Consider the following 22,831-nt stretch of genomic DNA (forward strand, 5'->3'; position numbering starts at 1 on the left):
CAATTTGGCTCTAAGGGTGTGTTGTAGTCTCTTTGGAAAATATTATTTTTTCACTAGTTTTAGGGGATTAAACAATGTGCCTTGACAAGAGAAAATGGAAGAAAGATAGGAATACATTCTACTCTTTCTACCACTCTCTTGAACTCTTATCTTGAGCTGGGATCTTCTATGGTTGAGCTTCCATGCTTGACATCTTCAAGTGTTGGTTTAAGCTCCTTTGCAGGTTGGTGATCCACAAGCTTTGGCCTTCATGATCTTCCTTTGTGTGTTCAATGCTTTGAGATGATAGTGTTGAGCTTCTCATTGGTTGATCCTCTAAGGTATAGTTTGTCCAAGTATGTTCTAGCTCCTTTATCCTTTATTTGGTTCATCTTCAAGCAAAGGCCATTTGCGTGTGTTGGTGCTATCATGGATTAACCTGTGAATTTCTTGTCCATAGCACAACACTCAAGGCAAACAATTAGTCCATAAAAGACTAATCAATTTGCGTTTGTTAATCATTAAAACAAGATGATTGAATGAACCCATGGAGAACCATTGGGCTTACAATATTGTACAAATGCAATCCCCATGCATAGCCTCCAACTGTATCTAGATTATCTACATAATCACAATAACATGTATCTACTTTACTCATTGACGTCACGAACAAGAAAGTTGAAAAAAGTAACATTATCAACAGCTTTACAGATTCCTCTGCCCCTTCAGTTGAGCATAAAGACACCTCCAACCTCTTAACAATTGCCTGATAATCTAAGCTGTTGGCTCCAGTGAATGATTCCCTGAATGGGGTCGATTTCATATTTAACAACTCTATGTTTTGCCCTAAGATGGGCAAACCAAATATTGCACCCACATCCTCAGCTTTAAAGGGTACTACCTGCCTCCCTATCCTAAAACCCTTAGTGTCACTGTCCCAACAAGGAATCAACTGCTCTACAAGACAGCTATTTTCAGGCATTGCTTCTATCTCCACGAGACGAGTGAATAGAGTTTTGCCAAGCACCTCTCTGTGCTCCTTTCTTAACTCAAATTGTTTGTAGTACCTTCTGAATTTCAATACACTGCATCGCGAGTCATACGGGACCTGTAAATAATAGTTTAATTACCTGACCAAATGACAGATTGTAGGAAAATATTAAGCTTTCACAAATTCTTGAGGAAACTAGTTAATTACATGACCTACAAAGATGTACATTGCATATGAACCCTAGACTGGGTAAAATTTTATATCCTAATGAAATGGAGATTGGGTAAAATTTTATAACCAAATAAACCCTACATTGGGTAAATTTTTATCTCCCATCGATTCTATGAAATAAAAATAACTTGAGCACGTCATTGGATTTATGTACTTGTAGATTGGGTAAATTCCATAAAATTATTCCAAAAAGGAGAGGTAAATTTCAATATAAACCTCAAACTTGGGTGCACTTTATGTTAGGGTTTAAAAAAGGCCCAAAATTTTGGTATTTGAACAGTACCTGTTTCTTCTTTGCATGTAGCCCGGATGATTCCATCTCTGCCGGGTTTTCAACTGGATCACTTGGGTTTCTAGTTCCATTTCTCTGGTTATCCTCAACGTTATCCTCAACGTTTTCCTCAATGTTTCCCAAAGCTTTTTTAGATGCTTTTTTCGCACGACCCATTGCTCAATTACTCCGACAACCCTAGTTTACTCAAGAAGACGAAAGACAAGCAAAGGAGAACCAACGGACCAAAGTTTCAGCACGAAGATGAAGGGAGAAGATACTTGCTACGGCAACGGTGACAAATGAACCCTTCTATATTCTAAATTCAAATTGAACCCTAGTTCCTACCCGTAGATAACTCGTTCAACGCCCCAGATTAAATCATTCTTCACTCTCTTAAGTTCTCGAACTGTGGGCCCTTGATGCACTCGCACCACCCTACATTCGGCCCCCACCCACCTTCTCCACTCCCACCTTACTTTCTATCTGTCGATTTCCTTATTCAAGGGAAATATTATTGGTTTCAATAGTTTATTGATTCAACGGCGTCAATTAAGCCCCGAGATCAAACAACCGATTGCATCGCACCGACTTACATCCGGGTCGCACCCATCATTACTCCACTCGCACCATACTTTATAGACGTCGATCTCGGCATTTACAGCAACAATTACCTCTGTCCTTACAATGCACTATTTTTTCACTTACAACGTCGACGTTATGTTCGACGTAAGAGTCAGATTCAACGGCTTCGATTAAGGCTTCCACTTCCGAAGTAAGCTGCACGATCCTCGAGATTATAAACATTTAATGTGATTTCTTTAATGAATCGCTCCGATATAGATTCGGATCGCACCCATCGTAACTTCAGACGCACCATTCTTTTTAACCGTCGATTGCCGCCTCAACGGCAAAGATTGTTGATATCTTTACACAACGTCGACTGTAACGACGACGTTGATATGTACTGATATACAATCTTTGGCAGATGTCGAGACATATTTAATGCGAATAGAAAAAGAGACGCAATCTTTCGATGTGATTGAGTTATACTGGGGCTTGCAAGGAAAGGCAAAATGGTCTATATTTCTTCTGACACCCGTCCTTTTGCCGTGGGCTTGCAAGGAAAGGCAAAATGGTCTATATTTCTTCTGACACCCGTCCTTTTGCCGTGTCAAGCCGTAAAGTTGAAAACTCGCCGTCTTTTGAAGTTTAGAAAATAAACTAGCCGCCTTTGGTATTTTCCTCCTCCACTCTCCTATATAATATCCATGCATCAAATTTACAAAAAAAGTCTCTTAAAATAAAAGAATATCCTTTATAATCTTTTTTTTTTTTGGTGATGAATATTGTTCGCCTTAAAAAATCCGGCATGCTGCAATTGATCCCACCTTATCGAATGATTCTAGAGCATTGATCAACTCAACTCAACTAAGCCTAAGCCCAAAGAAAAATATGTCTTTTAAGAAGTCTCTAAGGCCCTCTCTGGCAACCATGAATATATTTTCCATGGAAATTTTGCTTAGCCAATGTGTGTGCGTTTTCATTCTACAGCCAAGACTGATCAGAACCAGCTCCAATGTAACAAATCCAAGCATTTGACCATTAAAAAAAAAAATCCCAGCATCCAATAAAAATGGAAATAATATTATGCATAGAAACAATGTTTACATTTCAATTAATCATTTGATCAATTAGGGTTGTCAATAACCAAGATTAGTTTGGGACTTGCATATATAGCTTAAAATACCTTCAAATAAACACCAGAATTTTGATACCTCCTCATTACCTCAAATTCCTACATTTTCCTCGAAGAACTAACCCTAGCATTGGGGACGAAATGGCCCAATTATCCTCTTTAACAATTGGGCTCACAAATATCCTACAAAAATGCCCATAGTCCGGACAGAGGTGAATATATATTTAATATTATTATTCTTTGTTTTCCCTACTCTTGGGTCCATTTGGCTGCACCAAAAATGGGGAAAATCAAAGTAAAAAGGACCTGTTTATTTTTCCTAGTATTGTTTGGTTGCCACTTGCTATCATGACAATCCTTATCGGCTAAATTTACAAAAAAAAAGTCTCTTAAAAAATAAAAGAATATTCTTTCTAATCTTTTTTATTTTGGTGATGAATATTGTTCGCCTTAAGAAATCCGGCATGCTGCTATTGATCCCACCTTATCGAATGATTTTAGAGCATTGATCAACTCATTCTAAAGCATTGATCAACTCAACTAAGCCTGTCCCAAACTAGTTGGGGTCAAGCATTGATTAAGCACAAAGAAAAATTTGTCTTTTAAGAAGTCTCTAAGGTCCTGTCTGGCAACCATGAATATATTTCCCATGGAAATTTCGCTTACCCAATGGATGTGCGTTTTCATTCTACATCCAAGACTAAGAACCAGCTCCAATGTAACAAATCCCAGCATCTAACCATTAAAAAAAATCCATGCATCCAATTCAAATGAAAATAATACTATGCATAAAAACAATGTTTGCATTTCAATTACTCTTCTGATCCATTGGAGTTGTCAATAACAAGGATTGGTTTGGGACTTAAGTATATAGCTTAAAATACATTCAAATAAACACCAGAATTTTGATACCTCTGTCATTACGTCAAACTCCTACGGCTGCATTCCAAGCATGAAGAACTAACACCCAGCATTGGGGACCAAATGGCACAATTACAGTGATGAAACAATCCTGCACCATTGAAAGAGAACCTTTAGATGATTGCTGGTCGTTTTGCTATACTCGATGAAGGAAAATTGGAAAAATTGTGGCACATCAATTCTAAGTCTCTGCATTTCACTTGGTTTCCTAATATTGAATTGTAAAGCCCAGTTCGTTTGGGATTATTTCTGAAGTGATTACTATTATGGCAACCTATTATTGCAATAATATATCATAACATAATTGCATTCTTCTGCATCATTTCTCAAGTGAATATTAGTACATCTTCAAATAAGATAAAAAGATCGCAATACCCTTTGATGCAGTTGCTCCTAATTGTCAGATTAGAACATGTAAAATCATCCTAAAACAATGTTCAAAATATCTATGCAAGTCCTGTATATAAAAAATGTGAAAATAATGTCAAATAAAAACTTAGTTTTTGAATTGAAACCACAAAAAGTTGTGAATTGTTTTTAATAGCAGATTGATCTTGAGAGCCACAGAGCTAAGGTTTGCTAGGGTTTCGTGAAGTTTTTGAGAGATTGAGAGAGCTAAGCAATTTGATCGATAGAAAAGAAACCTGCAAATCGTCAATGACTACTGTTTCAAAGGAAGAAAACCATAGATCCCATAGTTTTTTAATTGAAATCACAAAAAATTGTGAATCGTTTTTTTATAGCAGATTGATCTTGAAATCCACAGACCTAGGGTTTCACTAGGTTTTGAGAGAGCAAGAGAGCTGATTATGGCAAAATAAGGTGAAACACCGCCGGGGTAACTTTGTCGTTTTTAAAAATTACCATGGCTAAAGTTGGAAAAGAAAGTCGGAATTGCTGAAAGTTTCGCCATCTAAGTAGCGCATAATCTGTATCATCAGTTGAGAATCACCGACTTTGGTGATTATATTCATAGGTATTTTTCTTTGTATTTGAATAATCAGTTGTTAAATCACAAGCGGTTCTTGGCTATGGAACCGAACACCTATTTTAACACAATCAACTATAATACATAATCGATGATCTATATCTGAAACAAATAGCGCCTAAAACATTGAAACAACCAATTACTCTAAAAGCATAAGCTGTTAGAGTTGATGTTATTTTATCATTTATAATTCAACACTCCCCCTCACGTGTGGCCACCCTTTTTTTGGGTTGGCTATAGTATGTGGCACATGCGGCCCCTGTTTTGGGTAGGCTGTATACATGGACTTTTAATATCAATGATTGTTGGGTTTTGAACCCAAGTCCTGCCATGAGGCAATAGCTCTCATTGTGTTTTTTTTTTTTTTGAATGACAATGCAATAGCGCTGACACCATGTGAAACAAACAATCACTCCAAAAGCTTAAGCATATATGTCAATGTACGTGTGCACGTGCATGGAATGCGCACAGACATTTTCCTATTCTAAATTTCAATTACAATATTGACAAACATTTATGAACCAAACCCAAAAAGAAGATTAGATAAAATATATTCAGTTAATAAGAAGTTCAAGAGATGTTACCTCAAAATGCCCAACGAGCAAACTCCACGTCAAAAATCTCGGAAACTCATCCTGGGGTCCTCCCGTTTTCCGCCACCTCGCCGTCCCCTTCCCCTCCCACCTCTCCCTCTCCCTCTCCCTCTGCCTCGCCCTCCTGAGCGCCTAAATAACGATTTCCCATGTTTCATCTCCACGAGCGAATGCAACAACTCATCACACAAAATACACCCCACGTGCAAAGTTGCACCATCATTCAAAGGTGTTGTCTTCTTATTGAAATCCACTTCAATAATGGTTGAGTCACACTCAGGGCAGTGATCACGCGTGGTTGAAATCCTGTGTGCACCCTGAGGGAGAAAAACAAGGCAATTGCACATGTTGCAGTATAGCCTCCACTTTGGGGCGCTGACAGGGTCAAGGACCAGTGTTCCGTTGCACTCGGGACAAGCACACACGCCTTGAGCTATCACAGAGTGCTTACACGTAGGGTGTGGGCAAAGGAAACAGGGCATGCCTATTCCCTTCCCTGACTTGTTTGAACTACCCAGCTTAAGGGCACCAAAGAGCACATCTGTCCCTTCGAATGGAGGGCTGTTGTAGCAATAGGGACAGAGAGGAAATGACTTACCCTCTGGGCCGGCCAAGGAGAAGAGTAATAGCTCAAAGTTGTCAAGAGGGCACACTAGTTCCTTGTAGAGCTGAAAAACAAGAGACTGATTAGTAAATAATTGGTCATGAGGCAGAAAAGAAGGTTAAAAAGCTAAATGCTCCTGCAGCACATGAAGATATTAATGGAAAATACAGCAGAAGTCGTTCTTCTTTGTGAGAAATGTGACACACCGATACTAACTTGTGCATTCTACTGATACCAGATCAAGGAGTCCAGCAAGCTAACCCAAAACCAACTGGCATAACCAAGTTACTTGAGAACTGCAGGAAGGATAATTTGTCTTTCTAGTTTGATTAGATAGGATTGACCATGGTAGACAAATCTTATTATGATTTCCCAAATAAGTCTCAGGATTTACGCTATCTATCACTCTAACCAGTATGTGATCGAAAGGATTAACGACAATGATCGAATGCAATGATCCACTAAATTTGATCGTCCCATACAGATTTTTTGAAGGATCCAATATAAGCATCATTATTCAAGTATACACTAATAAGAAACTCCGGTATTTTGGAAGATTATCGTCTGTTGACAGGGTATAATAACCATACCGAACTCTCGAAAATACACTTCCACAAACCTGTGGAAAGTTTGTGATCCTGTCATTTGAGGCTTTTGACCATTTCTCTCCCAAATTGAAAAGTTTTGAAAACACCAAACTTTGAGAAACCACGACAGTTATTTTCTTTCTAAACTGACCAAGAGTTCTCACTGAAAAAATCCGGAAGCTCTCGGATTAGAGGTTCTGATCATAGCGAGACCTGAAGTGCAATCTGCCAAATGAACTAAAATACTCAAATCAGTAGTTATATCAGTTTTATTTACCATGATCTATCATTAGAAACCCCATAGAAGGAAGTAAAGATAAGAACAAAGAAATAGCAAAAAGAGTTCAAGATAAGAACAAAAAAATAGCAAGACCATGATAATAAGCTAAAGCATGGTGTCAATGCATCACATCCACACAAACTATTAGAGGGCCAAATGGACGGCCATGCTTATCCTCATGGACACATACACAAAATATAGGAATTATTATGAATGAACTGGGTTACCTTAATTGTGCCCTTCTGAGGAAGAGAATAAACCTCCTCACAAGTACCACAGTACAAACGTGAGGGCTGGCTGGAGATGTACTTCATGTACCGAACACACTTACCACATTTGCTAAGTAAACGCCCAGAATCTGCTAATGGTGAGAACTGTGCTTCAAACAGTGCATCCATGTTGTCAATCTGCAGTGAAGTGGGAGAAAGGATGTTAATGTTTATAAAAGGAAACCACTGAGTTTGAAATGTGAACAAATAGCATAGCTCACATCGAGACAAGATAATTGAACATACCACGTGTATTCTTCACTGAACTTATGCATATATTCTCATATATGGATTAAAAACTCAGCGCAAAATTCCGGCAGTCAGCAAATGAGGTTTCCAAAGTAAAACGAATTCTAAATACTGATAGAAAAGCCTCCCTAGGGCTTCCGCCTAGGGAGGGAGGCATTTTCTCCCTCTCGTCTCCCTCTTCTCATCCCCCTCTCTCGTCTCCCTCTCCCTCTTTCTCTCTCGTCGCCCTCTCTCTCTCCCTCTCTCTCTCTCTCCCTCTCTTTCTCATCTCCATCTCTCTCTCTTTTTGGAATCTAGCCCTCTCGTCTCTCCCCATTTCTGCTTTTTAGTCTCGCCCTCTTTTTCTCGTCTCTCCCATTGTTAGCAAAAGATGACCCGCGGAGGCTGAATCGGGAACCCTGGAAGCCAGATCTGGAGCATGGCTTTTCAATGGTGGCTAGATCTAGGGCTGTGGAGGCAGGATTTGGGGCCGTGGAGGCTGAATTGAGAGCCGTGGCGGCCGGATTTGAAGCCATGGAGGTCGTGAAGCTGGATCTGGAGCCGGAAAAACTGTGGAGGTTGCCGAAGGCCATGAAAGGCATTGGGGTGCTGGACTTGAAGCCGTGGAAAGCCAGCTATAGGCGCTGCGAGGCCGTAAAGGCCATGGATTATCGGAGCCGGAGGCCATGAGGGATATGGGAGGCTGTAGATCGACCGATTTAGCAATGGGGTTGTTGGGTTTGACCGTAGGCAGCTGTGGTCTTCGGAATCAAGATCGTGGGTGGACTGAGGACAGGTGTGATGGCCAGTGGAGGCCGGCTCGGGAACCATGGAGGCTAGATCTGGATCGTGGCTCTTCCGTGATGGCTAGATCTAGGGCTGTGGAGGCAGTATCTGGGGCCGTGGAGGCTGGATTGGGAGCCGTGGAGGCCGGATCTGAAGCCATGGAGGTTGTGAAGCTAGATTTGGAGTAGAGGAAAACCGTGGAGGTTGCTGGAGGCCGTGAAAGGTCGTGGGGTGCTGGACCTGGAGCAGTGGAAGGCCAACTATAGTTTGATGACAATGGTGATGGCTGAAACTCCCCTCGTGGAGTTGACTTTTGTGGAATACACGTAGAAGGGATTGGAGGATGACCTGCCGGATTTTGGTGGTGGTACGAGGTGGAGGTAGCTTGATATCCGACGGTGTTGTTAGGTGGTTGGCTATCGCACACGGTTAGGGGCGCACAATAGCTCTTGGCCTTCGAGCGGGATTTTTGAAAATCAAATTCGGAATGTGGTGAAGTTTGTGTGGCGTGGCAGGTCACGGTCCTAACTTGGTGGGCCCCACAATAGAGCATTTTTGTTGGATTTGTTACAATGAAGGCTTGGGTAATGTAAGGGGTAGTATGAGGGGTAATGGGCTTTTCTTTTGGGCCAAGGAGAATGCTCTTAAGCAATTTATACTATGTAAGTCTGGTGGGACTACTGGTCCCCATTGTAAATTTGCTAGTATGAATATATTTGTCAATTTTCAAAAAACAAATACTGATAGAAAAACAAAGCAATATATATTTAGGAACCGTGAAACCAGAAAGAGACCCTCATATGATCCAAGAACCAAAATATAAATTGTTTTCCAGATACTTTCGAATATGTGTGGTTCCACACTACATCTTAGGAGATTCCAGTTGTAGGGGTGTCAACGGATCCACCTATGTCTTAGTCACGATCCATTCAAATCTCTTATCGGTCAGATTGGATTCGGAGTGGTCTTCGGATCCTACTTCCAATGTCTTAGTCATGATCCATTTCAAATTGGACCATCCTGTAGGTCCTACTTACATTTTACACATTTAAAATTCTCAGAAGAATGTGAATGCAAACATGACCGGTAGCTGTGAGCATGAGCCGTAGCGGAGGCAAGGCAATGCACTAGGGATTTAGGGCCAATTGGTTAGACAAGGGAAGAGGGTGACCTAAGACTTGAGAGAGATGAATGAAAAAAATACTAAAAATACGAATCCTTCAGAAAAATGCATAGGACTTTATTTTTACTAAAATACCCCTACAATAATACTTAAAGTAATAAAAATTAGAGGGTATTTTTGTAAAATAGTATAATAAAATCGGATTTAGGACTGTCCTGAGGGTTTCTGTTGGTTGTCTGGATCTGGTCGGTAATAATTTCGGATCCTATAATAGGGTCCCGAAATGTGTCCATGGATCCTAGTAATGTGTCTAGCTCCTGCCCGTTAACGTTTCGATTTGGATGGTCCATCGGACTATCTAGGCAAGAGAAGAAAGGAGATTGACATGTGGAAAGCCACATGAAAGAAGTGACCGGATGACATACCAGTTAGGTATATTGTTATAATTAACTTAGTAAATTAGAAGAAATGATTCTGAATGGAAAGATTTTGAATATCGATTCATTAGTTAAAAAAAAACATTCTCCCACTTTTGAAGTGTTGAAACAAGAACTCTATGTGAGAGTAGAAGCCCAAAAAGGAGAATTGGGAATTTTTCTAATAGGAGATAATAGTGTTTTTTTCTTAGATATGGAAAGTTAAAGGGTTCTGAATGGAACAATTTTGAATATCGTTTTTTTAAATGGTTGGGTTATATTAAATGAAGAGAAAGAACCCCAAGATTGAGAAAATCATGGGAAAAATACAAGTCACAAATAAAACACAAGACACGGTGGGAGGAAAAATAAAATGGGGGAGACAAAGAAAACATAAGTATGGTGGGAGTTAGTAAAATATCTCCAATGACTCTCGATTCACCCCTTCATTGACTAGACGGAGTTAGTAAAATATCTCCAATGACTCTCGATTCACCCCTTCCTTGACTAAACGACCACACATCACTATTTGTCGAGCGAAGGAGATGCTGAAACCAGATAGAATGACCATTCACACAGTCACAAATCTCGTCAATAAAATCAGCAAATCTCCATGCATACGGCCCAGAGGTGTCAACGGATCCACTTGGGATCGGATCCACCTATGTCTCAATCACGATCCATTCAAATCCCTTATCGGACGGATCGGATTCGGAGTGTTCTTCGGATCCTACTTCCCACGTCTCAGTCATGATCCATTTCAAATCAGACAGTCCATCGGAGTGTCCTAGTACATCCTACTTATGTTGTACACAGTTGAAATTCCTAAAAGAGGGCGAGGGCGAGGGCGAGTTGCAACGGCGACAACGCAACAGCTTAGACATAAAGTCAATGGTTAGAGAAGGAAAAGAAGAGGCTGACTCAAGACTTGAGATAGATGAATGACAAAATATTGAAAATAGCAATCACTATGATAAATAGATATGGCTTATTTTTACTAAAATACCCTTGAAATAATATACTTAAAGTTATAAAAATTGAAGGGTATTTTTGTAAAATAATATAACAATAACGGATTTTGGACTGTCCACGGGCTTTTATTAGCTGTCTGGATCCGATCGGTAATTTTTTCGGATCCTATGATCAGGATCTGAAATATGTCCGTGGATCCTAGTAGTGTGTCTAGGTCCTGTCCATTAAACTTCGGATTCGGAAAGTCCATTGGACTGTCTGGATCCATTGACACCCCTAATACGGCCTACTGCCCTCCACCCATTTAATGGTGTGGAGAGAGTCTCCCTCGACTATCAATCTATCTTAGAGGTTATTATCTATGATTTTCATCCCCGGCAGCACTACTCTGACCACTGCCTCATTTGAATATTTGGCTCCAATAGGTTCCAAGAATGCCCCTCTGGTCACTCCCTACTCATCATTGAGCAAAACCTCCAACACCACCAAGCCCTGTATTTCTAGACCTGTTAAAATTAAGCTTGAGCCACCGAGGGTAAGGCGGCAACCAACTAGGAGTAAGAACACTCCCTCTGTAAGAAGAATGGCATATCTCCTTCAAACCTCTATTGAGATCAGAGCTAGAGTAGAATTTGAAGGGAGAGAGAACTAGTACCAAAGATATGAAAATAGATATTCGTAAATGTAAAAAGGGGACCTCTTGACCGGTTCTTGAAGAACCTTGCATTTCTCTATTTCCAAAGAATCCATATCGAAGCTAACATTGCCGCTCTTCATACGATCCTTTCAACGGACAAATGCGACGCCTCGATATATGCATATGCAAAGGCCAGCCTTTACCCGTGCAAGGCTCTGAAGGCCCTACACGCCCAACATCTCTTGATGCTTCACTTGCGCAAACAATCTCCAAGCTGTTCAACAAGCTACTAGGCTCAGATCTTGCAATGCACCTCTTGATACTTTGTTCACAACCACCAAGCCTTTCATCAAACTACTCAACTTAGCCATGTTGTGCCCAACTTTGAACCCACTCTCATGATCAGCCTACATCACAAGCACATCGAATACCAGGCCCTAAAGCCAAATGCAAAGTCCATCCAGTGTGAGGCATGATGATGCCACACACCAATCCGCCAAGCACAAATACTTGGTCATCCAAGAAGCAAGATGCCCCAAGGACTAATCCGCAAGGTATGCACCTTGCGAGGGTGACCGAAGCCACCCCGGCATGAATTCATGGGAAAGCCTAGAGATTGGCATAACCACAAGACGTACGACGGTCCAGGAGGCAAAGACCATAGATAGCCTCCCGCACCGTCTACACAAACAATGCAAGTGGGAACCCAACCCAACATGCATTGTCTTTGGGCCCCATCCTCGACCAAAGAAACAGGAGCATCCGTTTGGGTAACTCGCAGTCTGCACCCGAAGCTCCCTTAGGGCACGCACATGAGCTATAGTATGATTTCTTGCAGTCAGCATGTCACGGTGCCAACTCCCCCTAAAGAGTTTGGCCAACCAACCCGCTCAACAAGGAGTGCCCACCAAAGGTGCTCGTAGCCACTATTCCTGAAGGCGCAATGAGACGGAGCGAGATTGGGGCGCTTAATTGTTTCCTCGTGACACTCCCCCCCACCTGATGACGTCGACGCCCTCATCGACGCTAAGCACTATGTGACACTCAACTCCACAATAGCAATGAGTCGACATCCCAAACTTTGCCAATCATTGCCTTATCAATCTCCTGGAGTTATCTTCCGCATTGATGGTTTTCTTGGACTCCACCAAACTATGCGAAGGTTTTGTGCCCATCCCTACAAACGTTGTTGATGGTTTTGAGCACTCCACCAAACTCCATAAGGGCAGAGCGACCAGACTTGATTCCTTCTCTCAAGCAACTCTCAAGTCCCTCCTCAGTTGCACTCGAGCTTCCTTTGGAGCGGTCTTCCGAAGCGCCCATCTTGCACACTTTTGTCTCTCCCTGAACAGTGCAACCACTTCTGGCACAGCACTTGCCTCATTTCCAGCCAAGTGCAGCACTTGCCACTATCAAAGTGCAAGCAAAACATGGGAAGAAACCATCATTCCCAAACAAAGGGATCACCACATCAGTCCCGCCTCCTCCTGACGCCACACATCCCCTGCTGGATCAGCACTTGCCACAAGCAAAGTGCAAACAAACCATGGAAAGCCACCAGCATTCCCAAATAAAGGGACCACCACTTCAGTCTCGTCTCCTCCCGAGGCCAAACATCCCCTCCTGGGATCAACCCATACAACGCACTCGCTACTCTTGCCGGCTGTAAACCATCATGGGGAGAAACCTACATCCCCAAGCCAAAGGAACCATCTCAATGGTCCCACACCATCATGAGGACAGAAGTCTCCCCACTTTGGGATCCTCCACTGCAACGCTTAGTCTTGCATCCTTTGCCCCATCACTAACCTACTTGTTCGGACAACCAACCCTTATGCCACCAATGGTCTCCTTGGATACCCGGGCCAACACTCACACTACTAACCACTAGGACTGTCAATCGGGATGGGCAAGCTCGAAGCCCGCCCGTTCGGCCCGCTAAAAGCCAATTTGGGCTGAGCTTGATCAAGGGTCGTCCAGCCCGTTATAGGCCCGAGCCTGATAATATATTTACTATATAATTTTTCAGGATTTTTTATGCCCTTAAAAATAACAATAGATATTAATTAAATAGGTACTTAAACATTCTCTGTTACTCTTTATGATATTAAATGGTTTTCTAGTTCAACACTTAAACAGGAATACGTTCAACAGGTTTTTTTTTATGGAATGTCCAATAGGTTTTTGGTTGTTAACATGTCTTTGAGCTGATACCTGGTCTCCTTACTCTGTGCTTGCCTTATAATCTTTTCTCGTGTAGAAAATAAGAGGTGATGGACAAGCCCAAACTCGGCTCGAAGCCCGTTGTGGAGTTTGGGCTGAGTTTTGGCTGAGTTTGGGCAAGCCCGAACTTGGCTCGTAGCCCGTTGTATAGACATGGGCTGAGCTTGAGCACCTCATGCCCGCCCAAGCTCGGCCCGATTGACAGCCCTACTAACCACCCAAATCCTTCATCTTTCATATTGAACTGTCCTTTCGATCTTCTCCAGCGCAGAATCTTTGAAGTAGCAAGAATCACACAAACACACCATGTTGTCCCATACCAACACATTCTGCCAACATGCCATCTGAACTTACTACACTGTCCCATGCCAGCGCAACAAACCCGTTATCAATCTAAGCGACCTTGGTGCTTGCACCAAGGTCTTTCTAACATGAGCATCTCGCATGCTCCAAAGTGATTGTGAAATTCCACCCAAGTATTTTAGCCAATGCCCTAAGTATGCACCTTCAGTCCATTGAGGTCGCAAACACCTTCACCTTGCACACTTGGCCCATAACATCACCTCCCTCCTTCTCATGGGCTCCACTCTCTTCCTTTCAGAGTGAATCGGATACCTTAATCATGGTTCCTTGGTGCCTCCTCTTCACCCCAAGAGCATACTTCTAGTACATCACACTGGTCATGCTATCACACTGAGCATGCAATCCACCTCTATGAGCTCTTTGGCACCGACATGTTCAGCACCTCACATCTTTAGGGAAGGCCTCTGCCAACAAGCCAACCCTCATTTTCAAGTAAGCCCTCAGACCATATGCAAACTCATCAACTGCTTAGACAACACTACAACGAACCATATCCAGCTTCCCAACAACCACTTCTGATCTCACACATTGGTGGGTTGTTGTAACATGCCAACCCACTCACTGATTGCTGCTCTGTCACTTATCAAGCTTCAAGCAAATCCATTGACCAATGCTTACACCAACACTTATGGGACAAATCTTTCATGCCATCGTGCCTCTGTTGCACGACTCAAGTAAGATAGGTAAGAGTCCAACTTTCAAGCTGCCATACTTTGCCACCTTGTTTGCCGAGCTTACAAAGTAACCCATGCCACCAACACAGCTCAATGAAGCCTCACACACGACACTGAGAAAGTTACGAATCCACTTTTCATAAAGAAACATCCCCACACAATTCCTGCTCTTCTTTGGCTGACTAATGGACTTTTAAGGCATCAATTTCAAAGATTATCTCAACCAACATTACCAAGCTGCCACCACTTGGCCAACATTCAAGCTTTTCGACATTGCCACAACTCAAAGGATTTCTCATTCTTTTGTGCACTCCCAGTTGCACTTGAGATGCACTAAACATAGCCACAAAGTCTGCCACCTACTGCAACTATATCAAGCACAAACATCAGCTGTATCACAGCTTCTTGTTAAGCTCTTGCATTTACCACTTGCTCTGATTTGCCACGTGATACTCAACTGAAACCAATTATCAAAGCACACTCTTGATTTAACTCTGATACCAACTATCAAGGGCCTTTTGTTTTAGCAGCGGAATAACCGGTGCGGCGCCTCAACAAACGCACATGCTAAGGCCAGCCTTTACCCGTGCAAGCCTCTGAAGGCCCTACACGCCCAACACCTCTTGATGATTCACTTGTGCAAACAATCTCCAAGCGGTTCAACAGGCTACTTGGCTCAGATCTTGCAATGCATCACTAGATACTTTGTTCACAACCACCAAGCCTTTCAACAAACTACTCAACTTGGCCATGTTGTGCTAAACTTTGAACTCACTCTCATGATCAGCCTGCATCACGAGCACATCGAACACCAGGCCCTGAAACCCAATGCAAAGTCCATCAAGTGTGAGGCATGATAATGCCACACACCAATCCACCAAGCACAAAGGCTTGGTCATCCAAGAAGCAAGATGCCCCATGGACTAATCCGTAAGGTATGCACCTTACAAGGGTGACCGAAGCCACCCCGGCACGAATTCACAGGAAAGCTTAAAGATTGGCCTAACCACAAGAAGTACCGCGGTGAAGGAGGCAAAGAGCATAGCTAACCTCCCGCACCGTCCGCACACGCAACGCAAATGGGAACCCAACCCAACATGCACTATCTTTAGCCCCACCTCAACCAAAGAAACTGGAGCATCCCTTTGGATAACTCGCAATCCACACCCGAAGCTCTCTTAGGGCACGCACATGAGCTGTTACATGATTTCCCGTTGTGTGCCTCACACGCACAAGCAAGTCCTTGTACAGCCAACAAGCAAACCACCAAGGCCCACACCTACTAGGCCTATCGGGGGAGGAGTCAACATGTCACAGGGCCAAGTCCCCCTAAAGAGTTTGGCCAACCAACCTGCTCTGCTAGGAGTGCCCACCAAAGGTACTCTTAGCGAATACTCCTGAAAACACAACGAGACGAGGCGAGATTAGGGCGCTTAATAGTTTCCCCGTGACACAGGGCACTGATTACCAACTATCCAAAAAATTTCTAAAAGCCAAGGGATGACCCAGGGCATCCCAAACTTCTCTACGATTTTGGATAGCGATTAATAGTATACAAAAAAATTCTCCCATTCTTGAAGTGTTGAGACAAGAAATCTACGCGACAGTAGTAGCCAAAAAGCAAAATTAGGAATTTCTATCACAGAAGATAACAGTCTCTTTCCCTAGAGATGGAAAAATAATCCTTCCTAATAAAAAAGTTAAATATTTATAAAAATAGTAAGTGATAAAATAAATATAAAGTTAAATATTTATAAAAATTCATTAAATGGTCAAAATAAATAATATATATGTAATAAGAAATAAAAATAGTAACACATAAACGAGAAATCCCTTAATATATCATCTAAAATATAAATCAATTTTTATAGAAAAAATTATTTTTTAGCCATCGTTGCAATTTTATTAAGGTAACACTTTAATAACTGATAGGTAATTAACTTAATAAATGTATGTTACCCTAAAAATTATGTTAATTAGGAACAAGAAGAACCTTTGATTCTTTTTATGAAAATATGGACTTCTGTTGAAGAGTGTTATGGATTGCCCTAGTTGGGCCTATATATATATATATATATATATATATATATATATATATATATATATATATATATATATATATATAACACAATTCAACTCAACTAAGCATTTGTCCCAAACTGGTTGGGGTCGGCTAATGAATCCTTTAGAAAATTTATATGAAGAAAGTGAAAGGATCTACGCAGCCCAAATTGAATAAGCCTAATCCTGACACTAGTTGGGTTCGTCTACAATGATCATTTTCTTCCATTCTCTCCTATCCAAGATCATGATCGTTGTATATTTATATACATATACATCATATTACATGAGAGCTTCCTAGTGGAGACCAAGGTTGCCAAAGCAAGAAGCGAAAGCGGGAAGCGAAGCGAGAAGTGGGAAGCAAAGGCTCCCGAGATGGTGGGAAGCAGGAAACGTGAAAGGTCGGGGGAGCGCTGAGGAAGCATGTTTCCCATTTTGTGTAATTCCTATAAAATTAAAATGATAGGAAGATACGGAGAAGCGTGCTCCCATAATAATCTCATACACGGCCAGATTCAGATGTAGTTGTTCTTTTTTTATGTTGATCTCGTTGTTGCACTCACTATGGTCGTTGTTATTTTTATTTTTATTTTCATTATGTATTCACCACACCAGGTTGAGGAGTGTTGTACCAAGCTGGCTGTGTGTATGAGATTATTATGTTTTTTGTTGTATGGGTATTTTTAGTTGTTTATTGTAGTTTTCTTTGTAGCAAGTTGGAGTTCCATAGTATATACACTCCAGCTTGAGGGGGGTGTTGAAGAGTGTTGTAGGGTTGTTTGGTCATTACATGTATGTGTGACTGGTATTATAGTCTTTGTATCATGTTGCCCTAGCTGGGCCTATATATACATCATATTACATGCGAGCTCTCTAGTGAAGACTCGTCACATTCTCCCTCACTCTCCTTCTTCCTCTAACTTATCTACTTCTTTTTTTTTGAAAGATGACAAATTTCATTAATATTCAAATAGCATTCGGGACCAGGCGTCTCATCCTGCAATACAAACTATTAAAATGAATTAGCACGGGCATACACGAAGCCAATTCAAAAGTAGCCTGAAAAAATTACAAAAAGCCAATTATTCCTTTCCTCTATTATACTGCACATATTTCTTAAACTGCACATAATCTTTTCCGCTATTCCTTTGTCTATTCCTTTCCTCAAACCTTTCGCCTTGCACCTTTTTGAACTGCACATAATTCTAGTTTTCCTAAATAAGTACTTCTTGAGGTTAAGTAAACCGAAATTTCTGAAGACTACCAATGCTTCAAGCTTCTAAACTACCAGACTTGCAAACTGAAATTCTAAGACTCTAGATCTAACATAGAATTTCAAGAAAAAAACAGATCTAGAGAATCCATACTAGGATACCGAAGGGAAAGAACGAATCTCTCAAGCTATACCTATTGGAAATCGAAAACTTCTGGATAACGACCAGCAATGACATTGCTTTTAAACAATATATACCTTAAAGATTCTGGAGGGAATTTACTCACTACCATCCTACAACCCAAATCCTGTCGTTTCAACCAGAGCCACCAATCAGAGCCACCAATCTAAATCAATACTGCATTACCCCCTCAGACACTTTACTGAGGGGAAATTCAATACTCATCTCTGAAGCTAAATTATTTAAGCATCTTCTCTGATCTTCTTTTCAATATCTTTTTCTCTTGCCTTCTTTTCTTATCTCTGGTCTTCATTGCGAGAAACATGTTTTCGGTTGCCCCCAAATCTTCCTTACATGTAACCTCAAATACATCCCCCATCGACAACAAATCTTTGAATTCTTCCGAGAATGATCCCCTACTCCTTGAATCATCTGAGCTATCATCAACCTGCTTTGCCTCACCTTTAGGATCCTTAGAATGATCCCCTACTCATTGAATTCTTCCGAGGATGATCCTATAGGGCAGATTTTTGGTACACACCCTATCCATGGAAGGGCCTTTCAAATGAATGCTTTGGATCACCCCAAAAATGTGGGCCACATGAATTTTTGAAACAGCTGCTCAGATAAGCTATCTGAGCTGCTCACAAATTTGTGAGCAGCTGCTCAGATAAGCTTATCTTAGAAGGAGCTCACAAACCATAGGGGGCCCACATTTTTTGGGGGGTCCAAAGCATTCATTTGGAAGGCCCTTCCATGGATAGGGTGTGTACCAAAAATCAGCCCTATAGGATCATCCTAACCCTGCCACTTGTGGAGGGAAAAAATGGGCAGAAACATGGACACACAATGTCTGTCCATTTTCTCCACCTTTTGATTGGGTTAGGATGATCCTATTGATCTAATTTTTGGTACACACCCTATCTATGGTAGGGCCTTCCAAATGAATGCTTTGGATCCCCCAAAAAATGTGCGCCCCCCCCCCCAATCATTTGTGAGCTCCTACTCAGATAAGCTTATCTGAGCAGCTGCTCACAAACCATTTCCTCATATATATATATATATATATATATAGAGAGAGAGAGAGAGAGAGAGAGAGAGAGAGTGGAAATGAAGTATGTGCAGCTGCACAGATAAGCTATCTGTGCATGGCTGCACAAACCATAGTGGGGGCCACATTTTTTTGGGGGATCCAAAGGATTCATTTGGAAGGCCCTTCCATGGATAGGGTGTGTACCAAAAATCAGCCCTTTAGGATCATCCTAACCCGGCCATTTGTGGAGGGAAAAAATGGGCAGAAACAGTGTCTGTCCATTTTCCCCTCCAACTTTGATTGGGTTAGGATGATCCTATAGGGATGATTTTTGGTACACACGCTATCCGTGGAAGGGCCTTCCAAATGAATCCTTTGGATCCCCCCAAAAATGTGGCCCCCACTATGGGTTGTGAGCCATGCACAGATAGCTTATTTATGCAGCTGCACATACTTCATTTCCTCATATATATATATATATATATATATATATATATATATATAGAGAGAGAGAGAGAGAACGGTTTCTACACACAAGTGTAGATAAGTTATCTACACACTAGCTTAAAATACAGTGGAGGCCCACATTGTTTAGGTGATCCAAACCATTCATTTGTTTGGCCCTCACATAGATAGGGGTGTCCACAAAAAATCAACTCCATAGGATCATCCTAACCCTTCAAACCGTGGAGGCAAAAAATGGACAGATTTGTGAAGGTTTTATACACGTCCATTTTACCTCCAGAAATCGTAGGGTTGGGATGATCCTATGGAGCTGATTTTTTGTGGACACCCTATCTATGTGAGTGCCAATCAAATGAATGGTTTGGATCACCCAAACAATATACCCTCCACTATATTTTAAGCTAGTGTGTAGATAACTTATCTACACTTGTGTGTAGAAACCATTTTCTCATATATTTACTTCTATATAGCATAAGAGAAAAGGAGAGAATTATTTGAATTTCTCCCAAAATTCTATGAGAATTACACATCACTTTTTTTGACTTGTTTAAACAAAGGCACCCATTCAACCCACATATTTTCAATCCTACCCCCTCCTTTATGCTTTTAACAAAGGCACCTATTAAAGCCACATAATTTCAATCCTACCCCCCTCCTTTATGCTTTTTTAATTATGGAAACCTCTATAGATTGGAGGGCTAGGATCAACCTATGGAAATGACTTTACGGGCACAACCTATTGATGTTGTGTTCCATCACATGGACCATTTGGATCAACCTATGATGTGGTCCGTACAGTTCTTTGTCGGCCCGTGCATCGCACGGGGTTTTTTACTAGCATATATATTTATGAGAGAAGTGTTTCTGCGCTGCAGCGCAGAGAAGCTATCTGCGCTAAAGTCAAAACAGGCTTCTCATTCGCACTGAATAGTGGGTCCCATATATATTTTAACGTTTTAACAAAACAACCAAAATGACAGTTGAGCCCTCTTAAATTACACAGAGACAAAAAAATGCAACTCTAGTCCCCCCCTCAAACGTAAATACAAGCAGAGAAAAAAAAGGGTTTTCCCCTAACCAGACGCACGAAAGCTTCTCCTTCTTCGTCGTTTTTAAACCTAGACTTCCTCTTCAAACCCAGATTTTATTTAAACCCAGATTTTTCTATTCCTAGAGAAAAAAAACCCAGATTTCCTCTTCAAACCCAGGTTTATGAAATTAGGGGTTTTTCTCCAGGTTATTTTTCCATGTTTTTGTCAATTTAGGGTTGGAATTTTCAGATTCCCTTTCTTTCATTGTAAATTTCTGCAAGAAACCCTAAAAATCGAGCCCTATTTTGTTATTTCTCAATTTTTTTCAGTTTAGGGTTTGTATTTGGAGAAATTCCTACAATTTTGTTCTCCTCTTCTCCAATTTCTGCAGAGTGGCAAAGTTCATAACCACACTCCTACTTGAGATGCTCTTGCTTGCAACAATCTTGTTGTGGATCTTTAGCTCAAATGGAAGAGCACTTGGGAAACATGGCCTAACCTATGTTTCTCAAGAGTATGGTGGTTCGAATCCACCAAGATCCTTAATCACTTTCATTGAGCAGATTATCCTAGACTCAGTTAATTGAACTAGTGATATGCTAGTTTGGTGTATTACAATCCCTTCACCAACCGTGGTTTACCAAGTATTGCTATTGGGATAATAGTGGTGCTGAACATGTTTGTAAATATCCCTAAAACAAAGTTCATAAAGTGGATCTGGAGACTCCTTGTATCATGGTTTTGCCATTAGAACGTGCAACATGAGAACCAGAGAAACCCAAAAATCCCTAGCTTTCATTTTCACTTTGCTTCGGAGAGAGAGAGAGAGAGAGAGAGAGAGAGAGAGAGAGAGAGACGGTTGAGTTATAAAACCCTAGGGTTTTGCGACCTTCCAAGCCGTGGAGAGGGAGAACCGTGGACGAAGAGGGAAGAGGGAGAACTAGAGAAACAAAAAAAAAACCCTAACTTTTGTTTCCACTTTGCTCGAGAGAGAAAGAGAGAGACACACGATTGAGTTAAAATCTCTCTTAAGGATGCGTATGTCCATTTTTTTTTAAGTGAAATATGGGGGGCTCGACTGTCTTTTTTCAAAAATCTTGTTCAAGTTAAAACGTCAAAGGGGGCCCACTATAGAACCAACAGAAAGCAACTTTTTCACTACAACGCAGATAGGCTAACTGACCTCTCTCTCTCTCTCTCTCTCTCTCTCTCTCTCTCTCTCTCTCTCTCTCTCTCTATATATCAGGAAAGCGTTCCTGAGCTCGAGCTCAAAAAAACATATGGCCCCACATTTTTGGGGAGATCCAAAGCATTCATTTGAAAGGTCCTTACATGGATAGGGTGCCTACAAAACATCAAGTCCATAGGATCATTTGTGGATGGAAAAAATGGGTGGATCAGTGGAGAAACAGTATCTGTCCATTTTTTTCCTCCACTTTTGGATGGGTTAGGATGATCATATGGACCTAATTCTTTGTAGGCACCTTATCCATGTAAGGGCCTTTCAAATGAATGCTTTGGATCACCCAAAAAATGTGGGCCAACATGAGTTTTTGACGCTCGAGCTCAGAAACACTTTACTCATATATATATATATATATATATATATATATATATATATATATATATATATATAGAGAGAGAGAGAGAGAGTAAATTGTTCCTGCAAAAGAGTGCAAATAAGCTTATCTGCACTCGAGTGTCGAGTGCAGAAACAGGGTGGTCCCACATTTTTGGGGGATCCAAACCATTCACTTAGAAGGCCCCTTCATGGATACAATGTGTATGAAAAATCAGCCCCATCATCCTAACCCTGCCATTTGTGGAGAGAAAAATGGGCAGAAAGACACACAGTGTCTGTCCATTTTCCCTTCCACCTTTGGTTGGGTTAGGATGATATTTTTGGGACACACCCTATCCATGGAAGGGCCTTCCAAATGAATGCTTGTGATCCCCCAAAAAATGTGGGCCCCCACCTTGTTTATGCACTCTTGTGACGGAACAGTATACCC

General features: G+C 41.3%; 1 protein-coding gene across 3 annotated transcripts in view; it reads right to left on the reverse strand.

Moving 5' to 3' along the window:
• Nucleotides 1-3,954: 3,954 nt before the first annotated feature.
• The window catches only part of LOC143889933 (DNA topoisomerase, type IA, core), a 90,739-nt gene continuing 71,862 nt past the window's right edge, over nucleotides 3,955-22,831 (reverse strand). For all 3 annotated transcript variants that reach the window (XM_077394334.1, XM_077394333.1, XM_077394335.1), the window contains 3 exons: nucleotides 7,372-7,551; nucleotides 5,665-6,341; nucleotides 3,955-4,183 (listed from right to left, as the gene is read on the reverse strand). In XM_077394334.1, coding sequence (XP_077250449.1) covers nucleotides 5,694-6,341; nucleotides 7,372-7,551 — 828 coding nt within the window. In that variant the 3' untranslated portion in view covers nucleotides 3,955-4,183; nucleotides 5,665-5,693. The remainder of the gene's footprint in view (nucleotides 4,184-5,664; nucleotides 6,342-7,371; nucleotides 7,552-22,831) is intronic.

This window comes from Tasmannia lanceolata, unplaced genomic scaffold, assembly GCF_043159265.1.
Source record: "Tasmannia lanceolata isolate RefF3 unplaced genomic scaffold, GAP_Taslan_0.1 ptg000013l, whole genome shotgun sequence".
Taxonomy (NCBI): domain Eukaryota; kingdom Viridiplantae; phylum Streptophyta; class Magnoliopsida; order Canellales; family Winteraceae; genus Tasmannia; species Tasmannia lanceolata.